General features: G+C 40.3%; 1 protein-coding gene across 5 annotated transcripts in view; it reads left to right on the forward strand.

Moving 5' to 3' along the window:
• The window catches only part of greb1 (growth regulating estrogen receptor binding 1), a 63,014-nt gene that overhangs the window by 35,926 nt on the left and 6,995 nt on the right, over positions 1–20,093 (forward strand). The window contains exons 1-22 of one of the 5 annotated variants that reach the window (XM_008405743.3): positions 2,300–2,700; positions 8,018–8,199; positions 8,340–8,447; positions 8,957–9,133; positions 9,325–9,507; positions 11,477–11,620; positions 11,726–11,851; positions 12,668–12,829; positions 12,944–13,066; positions 14,771–14,956; positions 15,560–15,696; positions 15,809–16,085; positions 16,168–16,296; positions 16,384–16,593; positions 16,863–17,060; positions 17,201–17,384; positions 17,472–17,655; positions 17,744–17,880; positions 17,958–18,309; positions 18,421–18,536; positions 18,647–18,852; positions 18,938–19,502. In XM_008405743.3, coding sequence (XP_008403965.2) covers positions 8,025–8,199; positions 8,340–8,447; positions 8,957–9,133; positions 9,325–9,507; positions 11,477–11,620; positions 11,726–11,851; positions 12,668–12,829; positions 12,944–13,066; positions 14,771–14,956; positions 15,560–15,696; positions 15,809–16,085; positions 16,168–16,296; positions 16,384–16,593; positions 16,863–17,060; positions 17,201–17,384; positions 17,472–17,655; positions 17,744–17,880; positions 17,958–18,309; positions 18,421–18,536; positions 18,647–18,852; positions 18,938–19,502 — 4,079 coding nt within the window. In that variant the 5' untranslated portion in view covers positions 2,300–2,700; positions 8,018–8,024. Of the gene's footprint in view, positions 1–2,299; positions 2,701–6,571; positions 6,902–8,017; positions 8,200–8,339; positions 8,448–8,956; positions 9,134–9,324; positions 9,508–11,476; positions 11,621–11,725; positions 11,852–12,667; positions 12,830–12,943; positions 13,067–14,770; positions 14,957–15,559; positions 15,697–15,808; positions 16,086–16,167; positions 16,297–16,383; positions 16,594–16,862; positions 17,061–17,200; positions 17,385–17,471; positions 17,656–17,743; positions 17,881–17,957; positions 18,310–18,420; positions 18,537–18,646; positions 18,853–18,937; positions 19,503–20,093 lie in introns of those variants that run through there. The other 4 variants (XM_008405741.2, XM_008405740.2, XM_008405742.2 and 1 more) reach the window with 4 other exon arrangements.

Below are 20,093 nucleotides of genomic sequence, written 5' to 3' on the forward strand. Positions count from 1 at the left end.
CATATGTGGTTTATGTTTGGGGATTTCTTAGATTAGCTCACCTCCCTGTTGGGTCTTTGAGTTCCAATCAGTTTTGTTAGGGTTCATTGTTGTCCTGCTGCTGCTCCCCCCAAAACCCCCAACCCCCAGAATCTACACGCACATACTCACACACTCACACACACTCGCTCACTTAATAAATGGCTGGGTCCCCCTCCCTCGGGCCAGGGGAGTTGGTGCTGGCCGGTTCATCTGATATATCATGGCAGCCCGCTCCTCTCTGCTCCACTGGACCCTGTCCAACACCTGTTCTCCCATCAGGGGATGTTGTGTTGGCGTGGCATGGCTGTGCCACTGTACAGATTGGCACTGCCCAGTTGGGACAGCAGAAAGGATGAAGTATGGGATTCCCAGTGACAAAATGTAAGCTGTAATTAGGAGGGGGACTGGAGTCTGAAATGGTTAGGCCTTATGTAAATAATCAGAGATTTTTAATCTGAAATATTAGTAGTATCATTTTGTTTTACATCATGTAATTTCCTTTTTTATGTTTGCACCAAACGTAACACCTGCAGTTAATGCAATAAGTATTATCTTATTCAAGTCTCCCCATTCAGGTAAATGGCATTTAAATTTCTTTTAACAATTTCTTGTTTAATTATTGTATGTTTGTAAATATTTTATCCCATTTTACAGTTAAAGTGGCCTTCAGGAGAATTTTAAACTTTTCACATTTTATCATGTTATAATAAGGTGATAAAATGAGCTAAATGCTGGGCACAAATTGAACTTAGCACAGCAAAGTCTGCAGCCTTCACTTCACTCCGGATCAGCTCATTCAGCCTAAAACTACCAGGGGCAGACTGATGGTAAATAAAGGAGCCGTTCCTGAGTTATCTCCATGGAACCACTTCTCTATTCAGCCTGAAATAGCGAGTGTATGGGAACAAGTAAGCAGACCAGATCCAGACAGCCGAACAACTGATCTGCCTGTACATACTGTCATCAACACCATCCAGCTTCACAAGAAGCAAGCAAAAGTAATAAAACGAAATAACTCAGAGACCTTAGGGAACATGGCCATATTTTTCTTAAAGCAACAACTTTGAACCTGAACAGCCAGCTGAACTAGAACTCTGATATCAGGGCTGCCCTACGTTTTAGCTATGGAGCCTGTTGTGCTTCCTCATGCTACGGAAGCAAAAAGCCCGAACCATTACTTGGTCTCTGACACTAACGACAATAAACAAATATAATATACTTGAAAATAAGTACAAAATAAAGTAAAAAACATTGTCCGTTAGAATGTATTAAACTGTTTAAATACTTAAATAGCACATTTTTACAAGAAAACTCTCCGAGAATATTGCCTACTAGCATAAGCTAAGGTTAATGTTAGCCAGCCCAAAGTTTAAAGTAAAACTCACTTTCATATCCGTGAATGTATAACGAGGCGTACATCCAGCTTACTTGTTGGGGCTTCGGATCAATATACATCATTAATTGTTATCTTGGCCAAGCCCTGCAAGCACCGAGTGTAAAATGCCACTTTCAATAGACCGGAAACGACTGAGCCGCTTTTCCCCGAACATGGAAGCTGACGTGCAAAGAGCCCATTAGTCCAAGTAGTCAAAAAAGATGACTTCTGTTCATTAGTAGCAAACTGTTAACAAGTCAGTGTCTGTTAATCCTCCTAAATTCTACCTTAATCTGTAAAACCCCCATTTTTGTATTTTCTGTGGAAAAATGTGATTTTGTCTCACCACTGAGCAGATATTATCCCCAAGTATTTTGTTAAGGTGTTTTTAATTCCCTTGCTCTCGCTGTAAGGCAGTCTTTTGTCCAGTAGAGAGCGACAGACATCTTTTGGACGTCTGAAGTTTTATGAGTCAGTTTAAAAAGAGTTTTTGTTCCAAGATTTCTATCTATAGGATACGAGGACCGTTAGCGCTTCTGGCATTTGATATCATAATGAGTGGTAAAAGTAGTTTAATAAAAACTTCTCTCTTTGGAGGGAAAGATTTTAGTCAGAACTTGTAAGTTGATAAAAAAATAAAGAGCAAGTAACCCATTTGCTGCTGATTTTCTAAGTTTATGTTGTTGCTGACACTTTAATTTTGACTAATGTGATGGGAGTGGTACAGTTCAAATACCCAATGTGCGTTTGAGTAATTTCCACGGAAAATGTCAGCAGGACACAGAAAGTTTTGCTTTTAGTTTTTTTCTTTCTTTAAGATGGATAGGTTAAAAGAAAAACAAGAAAAGTTGCTTAAATGCCGTTTTAATCCTTACATTTAATTGCGCCATGACAGAGTTAGGTTTAATACCGTAGTATACGATTAACACCAATAAAACTTATATGGCTTCACAAATTTTCCAAATATTTTTTAACCTGTCTTGTTTTTGTTATTTAATTTGTTTGTTTTTCCTTTACCGTTCGCGATGGGATTTATTTGTTGTTCTGCGTCATTATTTTTTTAGACAGCTTTTTTTTTAACACACAAACTGAGTACTCTGAGACTGACCGTAACACAGTTCCGGAGGAAAGGGGAGGGACCTCGCGCGGATCAGAGGTGATGACACGCGCGACACCAAAGCCAGTCCGATTGCAGGTCTCGCGCCGGTGACATGGTGACAGCACGCGGGATCAATCTTCTCGCTTTGTGAGAAAAGCAGTAGTAGTAAAAGTAGTTTTTCGGATTCTGGCGCTGGAGTGTAGAGGTAAGTCCACCCTGCATCTTGTGTCTGTTTGGCTTTAATTATTACGGGAGCGAGCTGGCTTCCAAATGGTAAACTATCACTTAGCAAACTCAGTTGTTGTTGACGTTTAATTACAAATCGTTACCCCTATGTTGTATTTTGGATTACCGCACGGTTTCGTTACCTTTTAACATTTATTCATTTATTTTTTATCTCATTTCAAAATCTCATGCTGAAATGTTTTAACACCAGCTTTGTGAAGTTACATACAACTCTAAAGTTAAATATGAATTAATTAAGACTTTGATTTTTACTCCACCTTTGTTTAAAAAAACAAGATATGAATAATTGGATTATTATGGACTAATTATCTACTTTTATCTGCATTTAAACAAATATTTAATGTCTTTAATTTATTTACCACGTTAAATGCACAAAACTTTTAAGTTATTTCTGTAGTTACAGAAAGACTGTTTTGTGTTCATTGTCATCGAATAAGCCTTAAAAAGTTTTAATAATTTCTTTGTGATATATCTTTTTAATATAGCTATATAAAGTTTATATACTTAAGTTGATGCAAATTTGTTTTTATTAACATTTTAGACATCTGCCTGTTTTTTTTAATTTGTTTTTTATTTTTTAAAGAAAGGTGATGGTACAAAGTGATTTAAAATTTTAAATGCATTCTGCACCATAAAAGTATAAAGCCAAACCAAAGCACATATTAAGCCAGATGTTCATGCAACTAGACAATACAAGTCCCTCAAGTTATGCAAGCAGAACAGAGCAGAAGAAACAAATTCTGCTCAAGGACATTCTCTGAGATAGCAAAGCGACAGGCAGTGCAGCCACCAAACTTTCAGAGAGGAGCAGATTTATGGTGTAAAGTATAGACTGTTATCTGCCGACATTGTATATAAGTTTCCTGTTCATGCGGGTAAACAGAGCATTTGAGTGGGAGAAACTTGTAGGGATTTAGTGATTGAAGTACTTTTATAGATATCGGTGATATGCTGGCTATTAGAAAGAGTGGATCAGTGCATGAATGCATACATGCCTATGGAGATGCCTGACCAGTTGGCAATTGGTCATCCATGCAGTGTGTTTTGAGCAAACTGTGAATGGAAGTGTTTGCTGTGGGTCACTGCTTGGAGATGCTCCCATTTGAATATCCACTTCAGATGCTGCACATGCTGTCGGTGTCAGAGTATATGCAAAACCAGATTTTTTTTTCACTGTTTAAATTCTGCAACCCAGGACAGAAATAGATGCCGGATGATCCTCAGCTACATTATCTTATCTGTTTCGAATACAAAGGCACCCAAACACACAGACACACACAGTAAAAAGAGTCTCCCAATCTGTGAAGACTTATCCCTGCTGACCTTCCCGTCAATGACCTCATTTGACATAAAATTAAGTGAATCTTTGGTGTTCCTAAACCATATGAACAACATATTTATGAGGCACAAACTAGCTCTGTGCAGTTTCTGGTAATACTTTAACTGCATAAATCTTGTCCACCATTATCTCCTCAGCTGTATACTGGGAATGTGAGTAAGTGGAGACCCCACGTGTCGAACAGTGAACAGAAAGAAATGCAATTCTTGGTATTGCTGCATGTTTTTTTATGTGTGTGCGTGTGTGTGTCTGTGTGACTGGTATGTGGGCTGGGCTGAGAGAGAAAAAAGCCAGGGGTCTTTATTTGACCTCTCCCACCATGACCCTTCACCCCTCCCTAAGACAAGCCTTTTGTGTCCGCTTAGCTAGAGACCCTGGGAGAGCGTGTCTGGTGTGGGAGGTGGGGAGTCCCTGTGTTTGTGCATGCGTGTGCGTGTGTGTGTGTGTGTTTGTGTGCACTTGTGCAAGAAGTATAGGCCACATCAAAGCTTTACTTAAACATTGTTATCTCGGCTCACCTTTGACCTTGTGGTCATGAGACATCCCTCAAACTAATTCAGCCATGCCCTCACAGCACAGATGATATATGTGTGTTTGCATATGCTAGCTGACTTTTGCAGCAATGGAAATATAGCTCTAATTGCAAACGCTTAAAAACCTCTTTGCAGTGTGGTAGCCAGGATTTTTGTTTTAAAATTCACCTGATATTGTAGTTGAGACTGAGTTTTGGTGTAAACTGCACAATGCTATTAGATATGTTTTTCTTCAAACTGAGTTTAAATTAAACATTTATAAAATTATATATTCAATATGTAAATAAAGAATATTCCTTAAAAAAATCAGTTAAAGTATTAGTTTCTAAGTAAAAACGTTTTTGATTGGTGGTATAGTGTTTGGATTTCTTTTTAAAGGATCGTAACTGCAACTGTGTGTGTGTGTGCGTGTGTGTGTGTGTGTGTGCGTGTGTGCGTGCGTGTGTGTGTGTGTGTGTGTGTGTGTGTGTGGGGGGGTGTGTGTGTGTGTGTGTGTGTGTGTGTGCGTGTGTGTGTGTGTGCGAAAATGTAGTAATGGGAATAGGGTTCAAGGGGTCATAAAACACCACAATAGTGTCTCTCTCCCTAGGGTGAAAAAGAGGCCGAAGGGGAAAAAAAAGTAGAGGTGTAGATAAAAGGATCTCCCACTTCCATGTCAAGGAAAGAGGAAAGAAGGGGGAGGTGGGAGGAGAAAAGATCAACAAAGCAGCCTTAAAAGTTTTACTTACAGCTTATTGCTGTCATCTCTTCTGCATGCATATAACCAGAAAGTTTTCTGCAATAAATACTGAATCCATGACAGAGCAAGAGCACAAGTTGAAACATAGATGAAAGATGCAACTTCAGAATAAATTCTAATCCTTCCTGAAGTTTCCTTTGTGCCAAATTAATTGAAACATTAACAAGAAGAATTTTATTTGATATTATGCGTTATTGTTATTATTATTGATATTAGTTCCTTTGTTATTTTTTTTATAGATTTTTCACCAAAGAAGATTAAATTGTGTTTTACACCTGCAGTAAGAAAAGATTTGACTGTAAGCTCAGGGTTTTAGGCTTCCCCCCAATTCAACTTACCACCCAGCCCCCTCCCCCCCAGTCTGTGGTCGTAAAACGATCAGCATCCTCTTTGGTAGAAGGTGTGATTACTTCCTGTCAGCACTGGCTGTGTGGTGGTGACCGGGCTTTTTGTCTCCCGATCACTTCGTCTTTCTGCAAGGTGGTGCAAGGCCCTAAAAGTCTGCGCTGCTCCTTTCAAAATGTGGGAGCAGGAGGTGGTCAGGAATGTGTCACTGAAACCATCTTCAGCCTAAATGTGTGAGGTGAATGTAAAGCTGGAAGTCTTGCAACAGTTGACCCAACAACATGTCAATGTTGAAAATGATTGTAGAAGGACATCTGCTACTGATGTTGTACTCTTGACAGTTTCTTTGCAAAGTAGATGAATATTGTATTGGAATAAATAACAATTAGAGATGCATGATCTGATGCTGATTTCTACATTTCTTAGAGGTGTGACCTGACTTGACATTTTTGTAGTATGACAGAAGTATAGAAAGTTGCTACAGGCTCTCTTAGCAGTTTTCATTCCACCAAAAAACAGATAATTGGATTTACAAGATTTTGGATTTTGCCCTTTTATAAATCCTTACTGCAAAAACTGCATCAAATTTTAGATTTTTTGTTTTTATCTTTGGTGATAAATTTTCTTGAGTGTATAATCTTCCAATCACCAATCAGAGCAAATTAAGATCTATTATTAAGGCTGATTGGTGATCATACAGCCCTAAAATATTTTAATCCCCCTGCAGATGTAGCTTTAAAGCATAGGTGTCAAGCTCCAGTCCTGGAGGGCCACTGCCCTGCAACTTTTAGATGTGCCTCTGCTGCACCACACCTTAATAGAATAATTAGGTCATTAGCAAGGCTCTACACATGAAGGAGGTAATTAAACCATTTCACCATTTCATTCCAGTGTCTTGTAACTGTGGCACTAAAAACTGCAGGACAGTGGCCCTTGAAGAAGCTTTTATTTTTTTTATAGGTTTTGTTGGCTATAGTGGCCTTTATTTGAAAGTAGTTTGAGTGGAAAGAGGGTTATGAGGGAGGGGGAAGACATGTGGTCTGGACTTAAATATTAGGAAATGACAAGGTGGTTTTCCAGCCTCTTCGACTTGGGAACTCATTACCAAAGACCAATCATCAAAATACCAGTGGAAAATCTGATCAGCAACCGTAAGAGCAGTTATTGCTGTAATGGCCAGGACGCGCTTTCCACTCATTATAAGGTAGTGTGTGTATATTTTTAAAATGCAATTTTTTTATATCTTGTACATTTTTAATGACACTTCTTTTACATTGCTTGATTGTGTTTTAAAATGTTTATGCCTCATTTCCTATCAGAAACAAGCATAGCCATTAAATAAAAATGATTGGTCTCTATATGAATCTGTCTTTGTCTGGTGTGTTTCTGTGATGGATGTTGACACCTAGAAGATGGATCAAGAGGGCTCATAAAACATATAGATGTTGTTTGGTTTTTATTTTTTGTTTGTCCTATAATACAGAATATGATTTTGCAAAGCAACACGTCATTGTAGGACATTACTAGACATTACAGGTTCTTATTGAAAACATGCTATGAGTGTTTTAACTGTGTGTGATGTCTTTGCAGTAAGCTGACCCTCAGGTTGCTCCCCGGCTAATTAATGTTATGCGTGCAAGCAGGTTTTTAAGTCAGTTGTGTGAGTTTGTCAGCCAGCTTGGGAGCTGCCAGAGTTTAATGCAGAGGGATTAGGTTCATGCTCAGAGTCAGGTTTTATTCTTTCAGTTAACGACTACAACATGTTTGTCCTCTTAAAAATCTGAGTTTGTTACGTTTATTTGCGTAAATGATTTGTTTAAGATTAGCGCTGAACTACACCACGGAGAGAAGGAGTTGGAGAAATGCTCTTGGAGAGAAAGTAGAAAAACAGAGGGAGGGAGTTTCGTCTAGGTCAGGGTGTTCTGACTCTGTCAGCGCAGCTGATTTTATATTATGCTCTTTGGTAAAACGCCATGCACCCGCAGCCACATTTTAAGCCTCTGTGGATCTGTGTGTCAGTGAGAGCAGATGTGCTTCTGATGTTAAATTACTTTGCACAAGTGGGGATGTGTCTGCGAGTCTGCTCACATAACTAAGCAGACATTTTTTTTAAATGGATGCCAGAGAGATTTTAAAACATATGATTATTTCCATTTTTACAATCATTAAACACATCCTTCACTGAGAAAACACTTCTAAATAAAAAATGACCAAAACTACATCTGTGTTTGGTTCGCCTTCAGGTTTTTGTGATCACTTTACAGCAAACACAACCAAAAGACTTTTCAGTTCAGTATGGGGTTCCTGTGTGTGCTTCCAGGGCGCTGATGGGGAACTCTTATGCAGGCCAGCTGCGGTCCGCACGCTTCGAGGAGGTCCTCCACAACTCCATCGAGGCATCCCTGAGGTCAAACACTGTGGTGCCTCGGCCCGTCTTCTCACAGCTGTATCTTGAGACGGAGCAGCTGTTTATGCAGGATGGTGGGTTGAAGAAATATGCAGGTGAAGCAACAGCGAGTCCAGGTTTAGGACGTTCACCATCTTTAGTCTTAAGTCTGAAACATTTGTTTTGATCATCATTTAAATTATGACTGCGACATGTCAATTTGCCCTGAAATAAAACGTTTTCGTATTCTAACTAGGTCGAACATTCAATGATGACGAAGAGGATGAAGATGGCTCTGAGTCCAACAGCCCACCGATACCCTATCAGATGAAACCTCCACCTGACGGATGCTGCACCACAGATGGCATGTACAAGTTTATATATGTAGTGACAAAAACACAGAACAGCACTTTTTCAGCACTTTGCGACAGAAGTATTTTTAATTGGTTGTGGTCAAAGTGTGTCACCTGGGGATTTTATTTTAAAATGTCAGTGTTGGCAATTAATGTGACACAATGAAAAAGATTTTAAAAAGTGATCCAAAAATCGATCCACAGCAATAAAAAAAGACTCATTTCCAGTTTTCAAAGACGCATGCTGCCAGGGTGGTACAACCAGATATTAATTTTTCCATAGATCCAGATTGGTTTGTAAACCTGTTTTCTTAATAACTGAAGTCCCAATGTGAAACGTTTCCTGATCATAAAATAGCTTGGTGATCTCAAACATATAGACAAACGAAAACAAAAGAAATGTGTAAGTGGACAAATAATTGATAAAATAATGGAATATATTGTGTTGTTTAAACTGGCTAATCTCATGGATCCACTTGAATATTTAGTGAAAACATTTCTTTCCTTGTCCTCCTAAAAGGCTTCTGTCAGGCTGGCAAAGATCTGCGTTTGTCCTCGCTTGCGTCAGAGAACTTGGATGTTCCTCCTGGGTTCATGCCAGTTGGGGTAAAATCCCCCTCCCTCCCCGACAACCTGCTGGTTTGCGCTGTGGACCGACGCTTCCTGCCAGATGAACGGGGTCGAAACGCCCTGCTTGGTAAGACAGAAGAATTTCTCAGGGCAATGTGACATGATTTTCTGTTGAAAATATTAGAAGTTGTAAGTAAAGTTCAGTCCAAAAATCTTCGTTTTTTTGTTGTTTTGTTTTTTTGGCATCCGAGTGCATTGGTGATCTTATCCACATAATCATTATACATAATGTGATCCGTTTGCTCAATCCTCTTCCAGGTTTCTCGGGAAACTGCTTGGGTTGTGGAGAGAAAGGTTTCCGTTACTTCACAGAGTTTTCCAACCACATTAACCTGAAGCTCAGCACCCAGCCCAAGAAACAGAAGCACTTGAAGTATCATCTCTACCGCAACAACCAGGGCATGCTGGTCAAGGGTGCTCCCATTTGCTGGAGGGGAAATGGTAAAAGATGAAGCTACTGCTTTTACAAGAAATTTAGATTTTTTTTTTTTTTTTTTGACGTTCCACTTGAGGAATTGTACAATTTCACATTAAGAGTGTTGTTAACCGTTCAGACTATAATTTATTTCATCAAACATAAGAAGGAGTGATACCAGTTTTAAGAATTGCCTTTATGATGTTGCTTCATCATACACATCGTATTGAATGTATAAGATGGCAAATCGCAAAAGTAAAGCAATGAGATTTTAACCACTGGAGAGCACCAGTTGTCATTTAGCTGTATTTTGAACTTTATAACTTGGCGACAAATGCTTACTGGAGATGTTTTTGTTTTAAACACATGCCGCCAAACACCAGGGACAAAATGAACTTTAGCCAGGTCTTTAGCCAGATGCTTGTGGTGTTGAGGATGATCTGGGTTGTCTGTTTAATTTGTAGCCAGCTTGGATAACCAGCACTGAAGCCGAAGAGCTTCTGATCCTTTGTGAGACAGCAAGTATGAGACATTTTACCTGAAGCAGTTACATAAATGTCTAGTTTTTCAAAAACTTCAACAGTCAGCTGTAAAAATGCCTTTAAAATGGGCAGATGGTAATCATGGTACAAAATGTTTATACTAAATCTATAAAAATAACTTGTATTCACAGCCGCTTTTAAAACGCATGTCGGATGTTTTTCATACTCTGAAAATTGCATGAAGCTGCATTTTTGATTGCAGAGATGTGAATGTGTGGCTGTGACCAGATGGACTGGTCAGACCGGGTCTTAGGGGGGTCAAAGGTGAGATGTCGGGGTGCACAGAAGCAACAGCCTGAAGGTCATAGTGAGAATGGACATTAGGTGGAGAAAGCATTTGTGTGGACAGGTGTAAAGACTGTTGTAGAGTTTTTATGGGGTATACCCCTACTGTCTTTTGTTTTTTGGCTCATTCGGTGATTGTTTCAACTTACTAGTTTGAAACTGAAAGTGTAAGATTTAGGAGTTGATGGTTCATAGAAAGACGTCAGATTTTCTCCTAATCTGCTTTTTCGCTTGGGTGTAGGTGTTGAGAGGCTGGAATTTAACACAGAGGAACTCCAGGCTTACTTCCTGAAAAGGGTTCGCCTACATAGTAGTTTCTGAAGTCCTGTTTTATTTATTTTTCTTCAATTTTTTCCTCTTCAAAATACCATGTTTTTGTGTTAACAAGATTTATCTCCAGAGAAAAAACTGAGAGAAAAATTTGATGGTTCTTACAGATTCAAGCAAAAGCAGCGTTCACTGAAAACATTTAATCAGTCCTGAACTCCTTCCATGTGTGTGACCAGTCACTTCCTGTTGTATTATCTAATCTTATTCTGGAATTTCAGACTACTGACACTTGTTGAGGGATCTTGAAATCAGAAAAATACGAGCTGAAACCCCAGCTTAGAGCACCCAGAGGCAAAACATTATGCTCTGAAAATTATGCAATGAGGCTTTTTGATTATGGCTTTTTTGTTTACATCTTTATCCAGACTTTGATTATTTGCACACACAGAGCTTTTTCATGAACCTGTATACATTTCAGAATACAACAGGATGATGCAACAACTTTCAGACTTTCAAAGAAGAGTTTGCTTCTGTGTTTGCACAAAACTCAACCTTTGGTCTTCTGGACATTTCCTCAGGAAGTTAGGTGAATCCTGCAGATACGTTTCACATACATTACAAAGCTGGTATGTGAATGTGTCTCTAGAACTGAAGTGGATTTATAGTTGTTTTTTGGCTTTAGTCATCTTTATGACAAGGCTTTATTTAGTTCAGCTCATCTCTTATTGTCTTATGTGCTCAACTTTTGTGATTGGTCAGAGTTTAGTTTCTGGTACTCGAAGCCTCACACTTCACAGTATGCGCTCCTTCTCACAGGCATGCCCTCTTTCAAAGCAATAATGTGAAAGAGATTTAATTTGTCTCCGTTTGTAGATAACCAATTTGACATGTCTTTCAGATGTCAGGATAAGACAGATCAGAGCCAGTCTCTCAGAGGGCCACCTGACATTAGACGAACGGCCATCGAACCCAGCTTTGGCTAACCCGGCTTTGGCTAACTCGGCTTTGGCTCACCCATCACACACAGCAGGCAGCGCCACAGGTAAAAAATGACACATACTACTGGTTCTGGTCATTTCCTTGTTGTCTTCTAAAACACAACTGTCTCTACTAAATCTTTGTCGTCTTTTTAAAAAAAATTTTTAAGGATCACACGCGGAGCCTCAGACAGCTGATGCTCCCACCACGCTGATAAATGGAAACCACACAGCAGCTTCTTCTATTGCCCAGCCACCTTTAAGTCAGTCGGGACCTGGGAGACCATCAGTTACTGGTACAGATTCCTCTTAATGTTTTTTTTTTTTCTTTCAGCTTTTTAGTTCTTTCTGGGACATGTATGACAATAGTGTAATTTCCCAGAACGGCATACATTATTCTACTTAGAATCCATGCAGGCAATGTCTGCTTGTATAACACAACTTCTTGTTTATATGCAAACAAGAAGTCGTCTTTAAGCCCCTCCCCTTTCTGTCCGTCTGCTTCACAGGAGCCCAGTAGCTACTTTTTATGTCAGGGGTGAGGGAGGAGGGTCCTTTGTTTTCCCTGCTTTGATTTGGCTGTCCTCAGAGCACTAAACATCTACCTCTCTTTTCTCTTCTGTTTGCCTCTCTGTCCTTCTCACTCCCTGCCTCTCGCTCTGCCTCCTCTATAAACCCAGGTTGTAAAATTCACTCTCTCTCCGTCTCATCTTTTTCCCCCTGCATTATATCTGAATGAAGCACTTCCTTCCTGGTGGTGTTGTTTTTTTTTCATTGCCCTTTTAACAAGCGCATCTTTTATGTGTTTCCATTATTACAGCATTTTAACAGATACTTGAGAGGAAAAGACAGATAAATGCATGACTAAAATACAACTGTTTTGCATTACAGTATCTACAAAAGTCTCCCTGGCACCTTGTAGTAAATGTGTTAATTTGTGAGGTGTTAGGATGAGAAAAGTGTCTTCTGTGCCCCTCAGTTTGTTAGTCTCAAAGAGAACTGACTGAAAAATGACAAATGATTGCTCTAAATCACTGGAATTAAACACAAGATGGGACTTAAAAACTTAATCTAAATATATCCTGTAATTTTTTTGCCTTTTTACCTGTTAGGTCCACCTACAAATGCTGGTCCCCCCAAAAAGAGACACAAAGGCTGGTCACCTGATTCATCTGCCAATACTTTGACAGAGTGTGCTGGGAAGTCTGCACAATCGTCATTAAGTTTATCAACATTATCAGTGACTTCTGTCATCACCAATGGAGCAAGATCAGGTACAAATAGTTCTTTGGAGCCACTGTGTGTTTTTGTTATCAAGCTAATTAGCCTCACTGGAACTGTGTGCTAAATGTAAACACCTTTCTGTGTTTGTTTCCCTTTTGTGCCAGAGACTACAGCCGTACAGAGTTCATCACGAGGATCAGCAAGTCAACTTTCGCCCCCTGAAGTGTCTGTAACAGTGCCTGATCAGCTGCTTCACACCTGTAGGCTGCAGCCTGTCATATTTAAAGGTGAGAGGGTCAGCTATGAGCGTCGTTTGAAAGTCGGAGGAATTTTCAGCACCCTGTATGGCTAAATCATCCTCATATACCAACCACTGTTTGAGAAATGCCTAACACAAATCATCTTTTAAGTTTTTTCTGTTAATATTGTTCCCTCTTTATAGTATCTGCTATTCTGTTCTTAAAGATTTCTCATTTTTGGCAAAAAGTTTTAAATTAACAGACTTGTGCACTTCAGGAATCCATTCCTAACTCCTTTACTGTACATTTACTTTTTTGTCTGACTGTTGTTGGTGTAGTCGCAATTTATATATTTATGTATGTATATTTATCCCAGCACATGGTAATGTGAACCTGGTATTTTTCTGATAAAATCTGTGATTTTGTCACCATGCTTGTAACTAAGTCTATATAGTAATTGATCCTTCAATTGTCATGTATTGTAATGTTCTTGCCTTGTTCTTGAATGAATTTTAGGAACTTTGTTCCTAAAATTTACATTGGTGCTAAAAATGGTCCAAAAGATGTGACAGAAAATGAGTTTTTAGTCTTCTATTTAATTTATTAACATAAGTATTAGAAAAAAGGTTACAACTATTTTTATTTTAGGCTTCTGGATTGTTAAACATGAAAAAAGAGGTGGTAAAAAAAGGAAAAAACTCAAAAAAGCCATTCATAACGGTCTTTTTGTTTAAGGCCGTTAGACAAAAACACACACACACCCAAAATAAAACTAAAAATACCAACAAAAAGACTTGATAAGTAGCTCCACTGCTTTTGTTTGATTATTTTAGGCATTCTAGAGTTGAGTGTTGCCAGGACACTTCTGGGATTGTTGCAATATGATGTGATCTATTGTCTGGAACTGACATCTGTTTTTATAAACCTCCCTTGGCATCTGTCCAAAAATGTTTTCACTCTGGTTTATATCAGGGAAACGAGCAGGATGGAACATATCTTTGTTAAACAGGCATTGTAAACTGGAGCATTTCCAGTTGAAACACTGTGATCACCACTTGGGTGGGATGCCTGCTGCAACATCTCCTCAAAACCACTTGAGGTTTAATGCAGCTTCACGAGACCGAGCTCCACTGTTTCATTAATGGAAAAAGCTTCTATGATGGAGCTACTCTAAAGAGATCTCCCTGTTATGTCAACAACAATGGAAGCCATCAGGACAATGAGAATACATTTTTTCTCTTGATAGAATAAAGGTTTTTTGAATACTTTTTTTGATATCCCTTGTCTGGTGCTCATTTGTGCAAGATCATGATGTAAAAGGATGAGGGTCCTTTAATATGTGTTGTGCTGCAGTCATTTATTTTGGTTGAAGATCTTCTTGTATCTTCACACTGATTTTCTAAGCTCAGCATTTTTTGTGGTGGTCTACCACTTGACTTTTTTGTTCCAACCCACTCAGAGTCATTTGAGGAATTTAAAGTCGATCTTACTGCGTCCCACCCTGGGAAAAATGGCACTTTACATGTTGAGTGTATTCTTCACAGATATCAAGGCTTAGTACTTTCCACCATTTTGTGTCACTACAACTGTTTGGAGTAATTTGTATTAAATTTTTCTGTAATATGAAGCATGAAAAGGACGCATGAATATAACAAACTGCTAAAATCCCAAAACTGACATTGTTCAACTTATTCCCATTTACTCCCATGTTTTGTTTTTTTTTTTTCTTCTGTAAATTTCCTGTTTCTCCAGGTCATGGCCCTCTTCCTCAGCTCACGGGCAACACAAATGACGTACTCATCAGTTCTCTCCTACAGAGTTGTTACCTGAGCTCACAAACCCTCCCCAGGGTTTACCAACATTACGGACCGTCACCTATTCAACCTCTCTCTGCTGAGATGCAGATTCTGCTCACCGTTTACTACCTCGTTCAGCTAGGTTAGTGCAAAAGGTCTTTGAACATAATGTAATCTTCAAACCATGAGCTACAGTAATTTGACTTTTTAAACACAGCTATTGCGTTGTTGGTTATGGTCTTGCCTTTCTTTAACATCATGTATGCACTGCACACACTCTTCACTGCCTTAACATTTAAGTGTTTCAGAAATATCCTACTTATAGCATTGCATAACCTCATTGTGTGCCATGCAGATGCTCAGTCTGCACAGTGTTGGATTCACTCACCTCCATGTGCTCAACTGTTTAACTTATAGCAGTCTGTCCTGTTATTGAATTATTTCAGATAATTGTCACTAATCAGTGGGGAGAACTAATAAAACAATAAAGTTTAAGTCCAAGATGTTAGAAAAGTAACATATTCCATCCTGATGCAGAACAATAATGAATTTGTTGTTCCTTTCATCCCAATACACATGACCCATACAAAACAGCCACTTACATTTTTCAAAGAGGGTACAGAAATTCATTTTTCAGAAATTCTTCTTCCTTCCTTCAGTCATAAACCGGTGCAACATATTTTTTATACACCATCATAAATGGTAAGATCGCAAAAAGTCTGACTGCAGCTTTGTTCTCTCTCAGGCACTGAGCAGGTACCCCTCATTGAGGACTTGGAGCAGATATTCATGAGGTCATGGAGGGAATCTCACCTCAGTGAGATCAGACAGTTTCAGCAGTCACAAACACAAGGAACCCAAGGGAGACACTATGGCATAGAGGTCAGACGTTGCAAGAAAAGTATCAGCATTGTGATTTTTAAAATCAAATTTACATAAACAACACTGATGAAATGACGTGCATCAATAAATGATTAAACTTGATCTTCCTCAGGTACCCGCTAGCTTGCCCGGGCTCCCCCAGCATCTCTCTTTACCTCCTCAAAGTCAGCAGCCCCTCACCCCCAGTCAGCTTCCCTGGCTCGCCCAGCTCGCTGCCTCGTCCTGTGGGGAGGGTGTGGTGGTGTTGGGGGAAGATGTCAAATCCTTGGCTCAGGGGCTTCTGCAAATGTTCAGTAGGTTGGTGGATGGACGGTTTGAAAACACAAACTATGTCGTCATCATCGTCACTTCACCGGGACAAGAAACTCAGTCCTGTGTGGTAGTAACAGGTGAGAGTTGTGGTGTAACAAAAGTAGTGATGCCAAGGCAAATGTGGACAGGAGATTGAATTCATCTGTGGATCCGGTTCAGGTAAACATCAGTGTCGTGCCTTGGCAGAGAGCATGTTTTCTCCCAATGAGGGACTGAAAGAAATCAGCCACCAACTCCACACAGGGGCTGCCCAGGAACTTATCCACTATTGCAATTCCCTCGGACAAGGCAAGTCTCCATCTTTGGCTTGTTCGTTTGCTATTGAAAATTTAGTCCGAATTTTCTAAAATATTTGTGTGGCTTTCTGTTCCTCAGATGGTAATATGGATTTCCTTCTGGACAGTGCCAGTGTGGAGCACGAAGCATCACCCCCATCCAGTAGTCGGGCATTAGCTGAAGAGAAGACTCCCAAAACCACAAATAGCCCCAAAGACAGACCAAGTCCAAAAGATTTACAAACATCCAGTTTAAAAGACACGCCCAGCCCTAAGGAGACGGCTTCAAGCCCCAAAACCCCTTGTTTAGGTAAGAAGAAGGCTCTTTGGGATTGAGTGTTAACCATTTATAGTGGTACTTGCATTAATGTTCATGTTTTTGAAGAAATTCAATTCTTTTTTCTATAAATCTATAGTAGAATGCTGTCCTATTCAGAAAGGGCCTTAGAAAAATACCATAGATAAGATTTGCTCTTCAAACAAGCAACTGTTGAAAAATCTGGTTTTAATTTCTGTTACAATGTCAACTTTATTTACATTTTGTATGTTATAATCTTGGTGTCCATCTTGTGCTTGCAGAATACAGAGTAGAGTGGCGTGAGGTTCGTCCCATACAGCTGGCGGTGGCTAGAAAGCTGCTGTCCCATGTTTGTGCCATCGCAGACTCCAGCACACAGAATCTGGACCTCGGTTCCTTTAACAGGGTCAGCTTCCTCATCCTTGTCCCGCCTTCTGAGGTCTCATTTCAGCAGACTGTTCTACACCTCTGGAGTTCTGGTTAGTAAAGTCTTTGTCTCTTAACCTGTGTGTATCAGACAAGTTTTTAGTTCAACTATAGTCGCAAGCTAAGTGGAAGTGTTTTTAGTTTTTTATATACTACTACTGATTTAAATTAGTCATTCCTTTGTATTTTCCAGGTGTTCTTCAGGAGCTTGGAAGTTCAGAGCAGGAATTTGCGTCTCAGAGAGAGGCAGAGCGCTATGTGGTGAAGATGGATCAGAGCGCTCAGTCGCGAATTGACAAGCTCCTCCAGGAAGCACAGAGTAACTCCTACACGCTCTACATCTTGGTTCATGACCATGCCCACTGGGATATTAGCAGGTTTGGATTAGGAAAGCTTAAATCAATGAAATAATGCAACAAAGATAAGGTCATTCATTGTATTTATGTGGCTACTCTCCCAATCAGCACATTTTACAGCAGCACAGACGGCAGTCTGGGTCTTGTGGATCGGTTGTTAAACTCCCGGCAGGTGAAAGACGCCACAAACATCTTGATTCTGCACGTCACCTCATTCCCCTTCGCTTTGCAAACACAGTGCACTCGCATCAGCCCTTACAACGAGATTCACTGGCCGTCTGCATTCAGCAATGTGAGTCTAAGCTCTGTTTGGGATGGACATTTGGTGATACAGTGGTCTAGTTGTTGGTCTGAATGTCAGCTGCTGCTTGTGTGCGTAGGATGTGGACCTGTATCATGAGAGGACACGGTACTTTGGTGTGTCAGAGCTTTTGGAGTCGACCCGCTCAGGAAGCAGCCTCCCACTCATGCGATATGATTCCTCCTTTGAGAGCATGACGTCAACCCTCGAAGAAAGGTTCAACACCCACATACACCGTCCTTAATCAGCAAAAATCATAGTAGAAGTTCACTGTTTCTTCTTGGTGTTTTCAGATTTCCCAAGCTCCACAGTGCTGTAATACGGACTACAGTGTTAGTCCAACAATACTGTATTGCTCTGATGGCTGCTTCCGGCAAGATTAGCAGCTCTCACAATCTCCACAAACACACCTCTGTGGAAACCATGGAAATTGTACAGTCTCTGCTCACCGCTGTTCAGCAGTGTCCCACCCGTCATGGTCACATGGTCCTGCTGCGGATCCCCTCTCTGGCTCTGGCAGCTTGGGCCCACCGACGGCTGTCCAGAGTGAGGAGGCAACTGGGTATGGAGGACAGTTTTGAAATCATTCTGGGGAATCCTAGCCAAGCTTTGACGATTGGACAGACTTTCACTGACCAGATCAAGGTACGGTGTTTGTTCTTGATAGGATTCAGTTTGACACAAATGCAATCAGAAATGAAAAGCTTTATCATACTGTAAATAATATATACTGATGTGTGTGTTAATGCACTGCAGATTTGGTTAAAGATCCAGGATGCTGAATGGGTTCCTCATACCTACTTGGAGCTGGAGGCTCTGCCCTGCATCCTGATCTTGTCAGGAACCGAACCGCTTGGAGAGTCGTTGCCGAGGTACTTGCTGAGCTTCGACTGCCGACTTTAGATTGAATTTCTGATGAAAATGAGTTGGCTTCAATAAATGCCACAAGCAGATAAATTTGTCTTATTTTTTCTTGTAACAGGTCGTTGAAGTATTGCGACCTCCGAGTGATAAGCTGCTCATACCTTCAGCGGACCACTCTGGAACAGGAGCTGGGACTAGCTGCTTACCTGGTGAAGGCAGAGTCACGGCCGCCACACGACCCTGGACCAGGAAGTGACTTGATCGAAAGCGATCCCGAGAAGCTCAGCAGCACTGACAATGAAGAAGAGGAAGCACAGGAGAACGGTATGATGAAAAATTTAATCGAAGTTCGCAAACGACCTGAATTCTTTATTTAAAACCCTCTCTTGTCATTTTGGGTCATTTCCAGGAGACTCTCCTTCACAATCCTCACAGTCTGTCCAGCCATGCCCTGATAGTAAAACTGTAGATCCCCTCCCATCTCGAATTACCACCTCTCCAAATGTTCCAAAAGAAACTCTGGACAACGTACAGTCTCCCTCAAAAGCTCAGGTTCAGCTTCAGCCCCAGACCTCCTCTCAGTCATATTTTCAAACTACCCCTAACTTCCAAAGCCAACCCCAAGTTCAGGGTTATCCCCATGTCCAGCTGATCTCCCAGCAGCAGACGCAGCTCCAAGGTCAAAGCCAGCCAGTATCTCAAACAAATATCCAGTCCTACAATCAAACAGCCACCCAACAGCAGCCTGCTTCTCAACCTCAAAATCCCTCCAAATCTGCATCCTCGGACTCCTCATCTCCACGGGCCTCCTCTCCTAATCTGAGCTGCTCCTGGGCGAGAGGACTGAGTCGTCCACCATCTGTGCTCCTCCCCCGTGCTCTCTATGACATTATCACAGCCAGTGACAGCAGTGGCCTTCCACGGTGCACTTCATTCTTGCCACACATATCTGTTGCTTGGGCAAGCAGTTTTAGGTAACAGAAACTCTTATTTCTCTGTATTAAAATTGATTTGTTGTTCATCTGTAGCGATGTCCTAATTTGATGCGTTTAGGATACATTTTACACTACTCCTAAAACTGCAAACTCTAATATCTTTATTAAAAAGGTTGTGCATATTGAACAGTGAAAGCAGCTGCATGTCTTTTCCAGCTTCAGTGGCTGAACGATGTTTCATGCTCAAGAACTTTATCTGTCCTGTGTTTTGTGTTCCTTGGTCTTTGTGGTGTAGTTTCTTCAGCAATGTTCTCTAACAAACATAGAACAGCTGAATTTATACTGAGATTAAATTAGACACAGGTGGAGTTCAATTATTACTTGGCTGTCCTTAGAAATAAACAAATTTTACTTTTTTTTTCTAAGGCACTGCGTTTTTCTTTTTTCTTCCTGAAATTAAGAAACTCAATTAGTTTACAAAAAACAATTGAAGAAAATAGATTCATTTCAAAAGTAAGCTGTCAAGAGCCATCAGCTTTAAGTTGATTTGCACAATCCTAAAATGACAGCAGTGTGGGAAATAGTGGAAACAACTGAAATAGTGGAAACGGTCTGGATTGTAGATGAATT

The sequence above is a fragment of the Poecilia reticulata genome, chromosome 3 (genome assembly GCF_904066995.2).
Source record: "Poecilia reticulata chromosome 3, P_reticulata-male-v2, whole genome shotgun sequence".
NCBI lineage: Eukaryota > Metazoa > Chordata > Actinopteri > Cyprinodontiformes > Poeciliidae > Poecilia > Poecilia reticulata.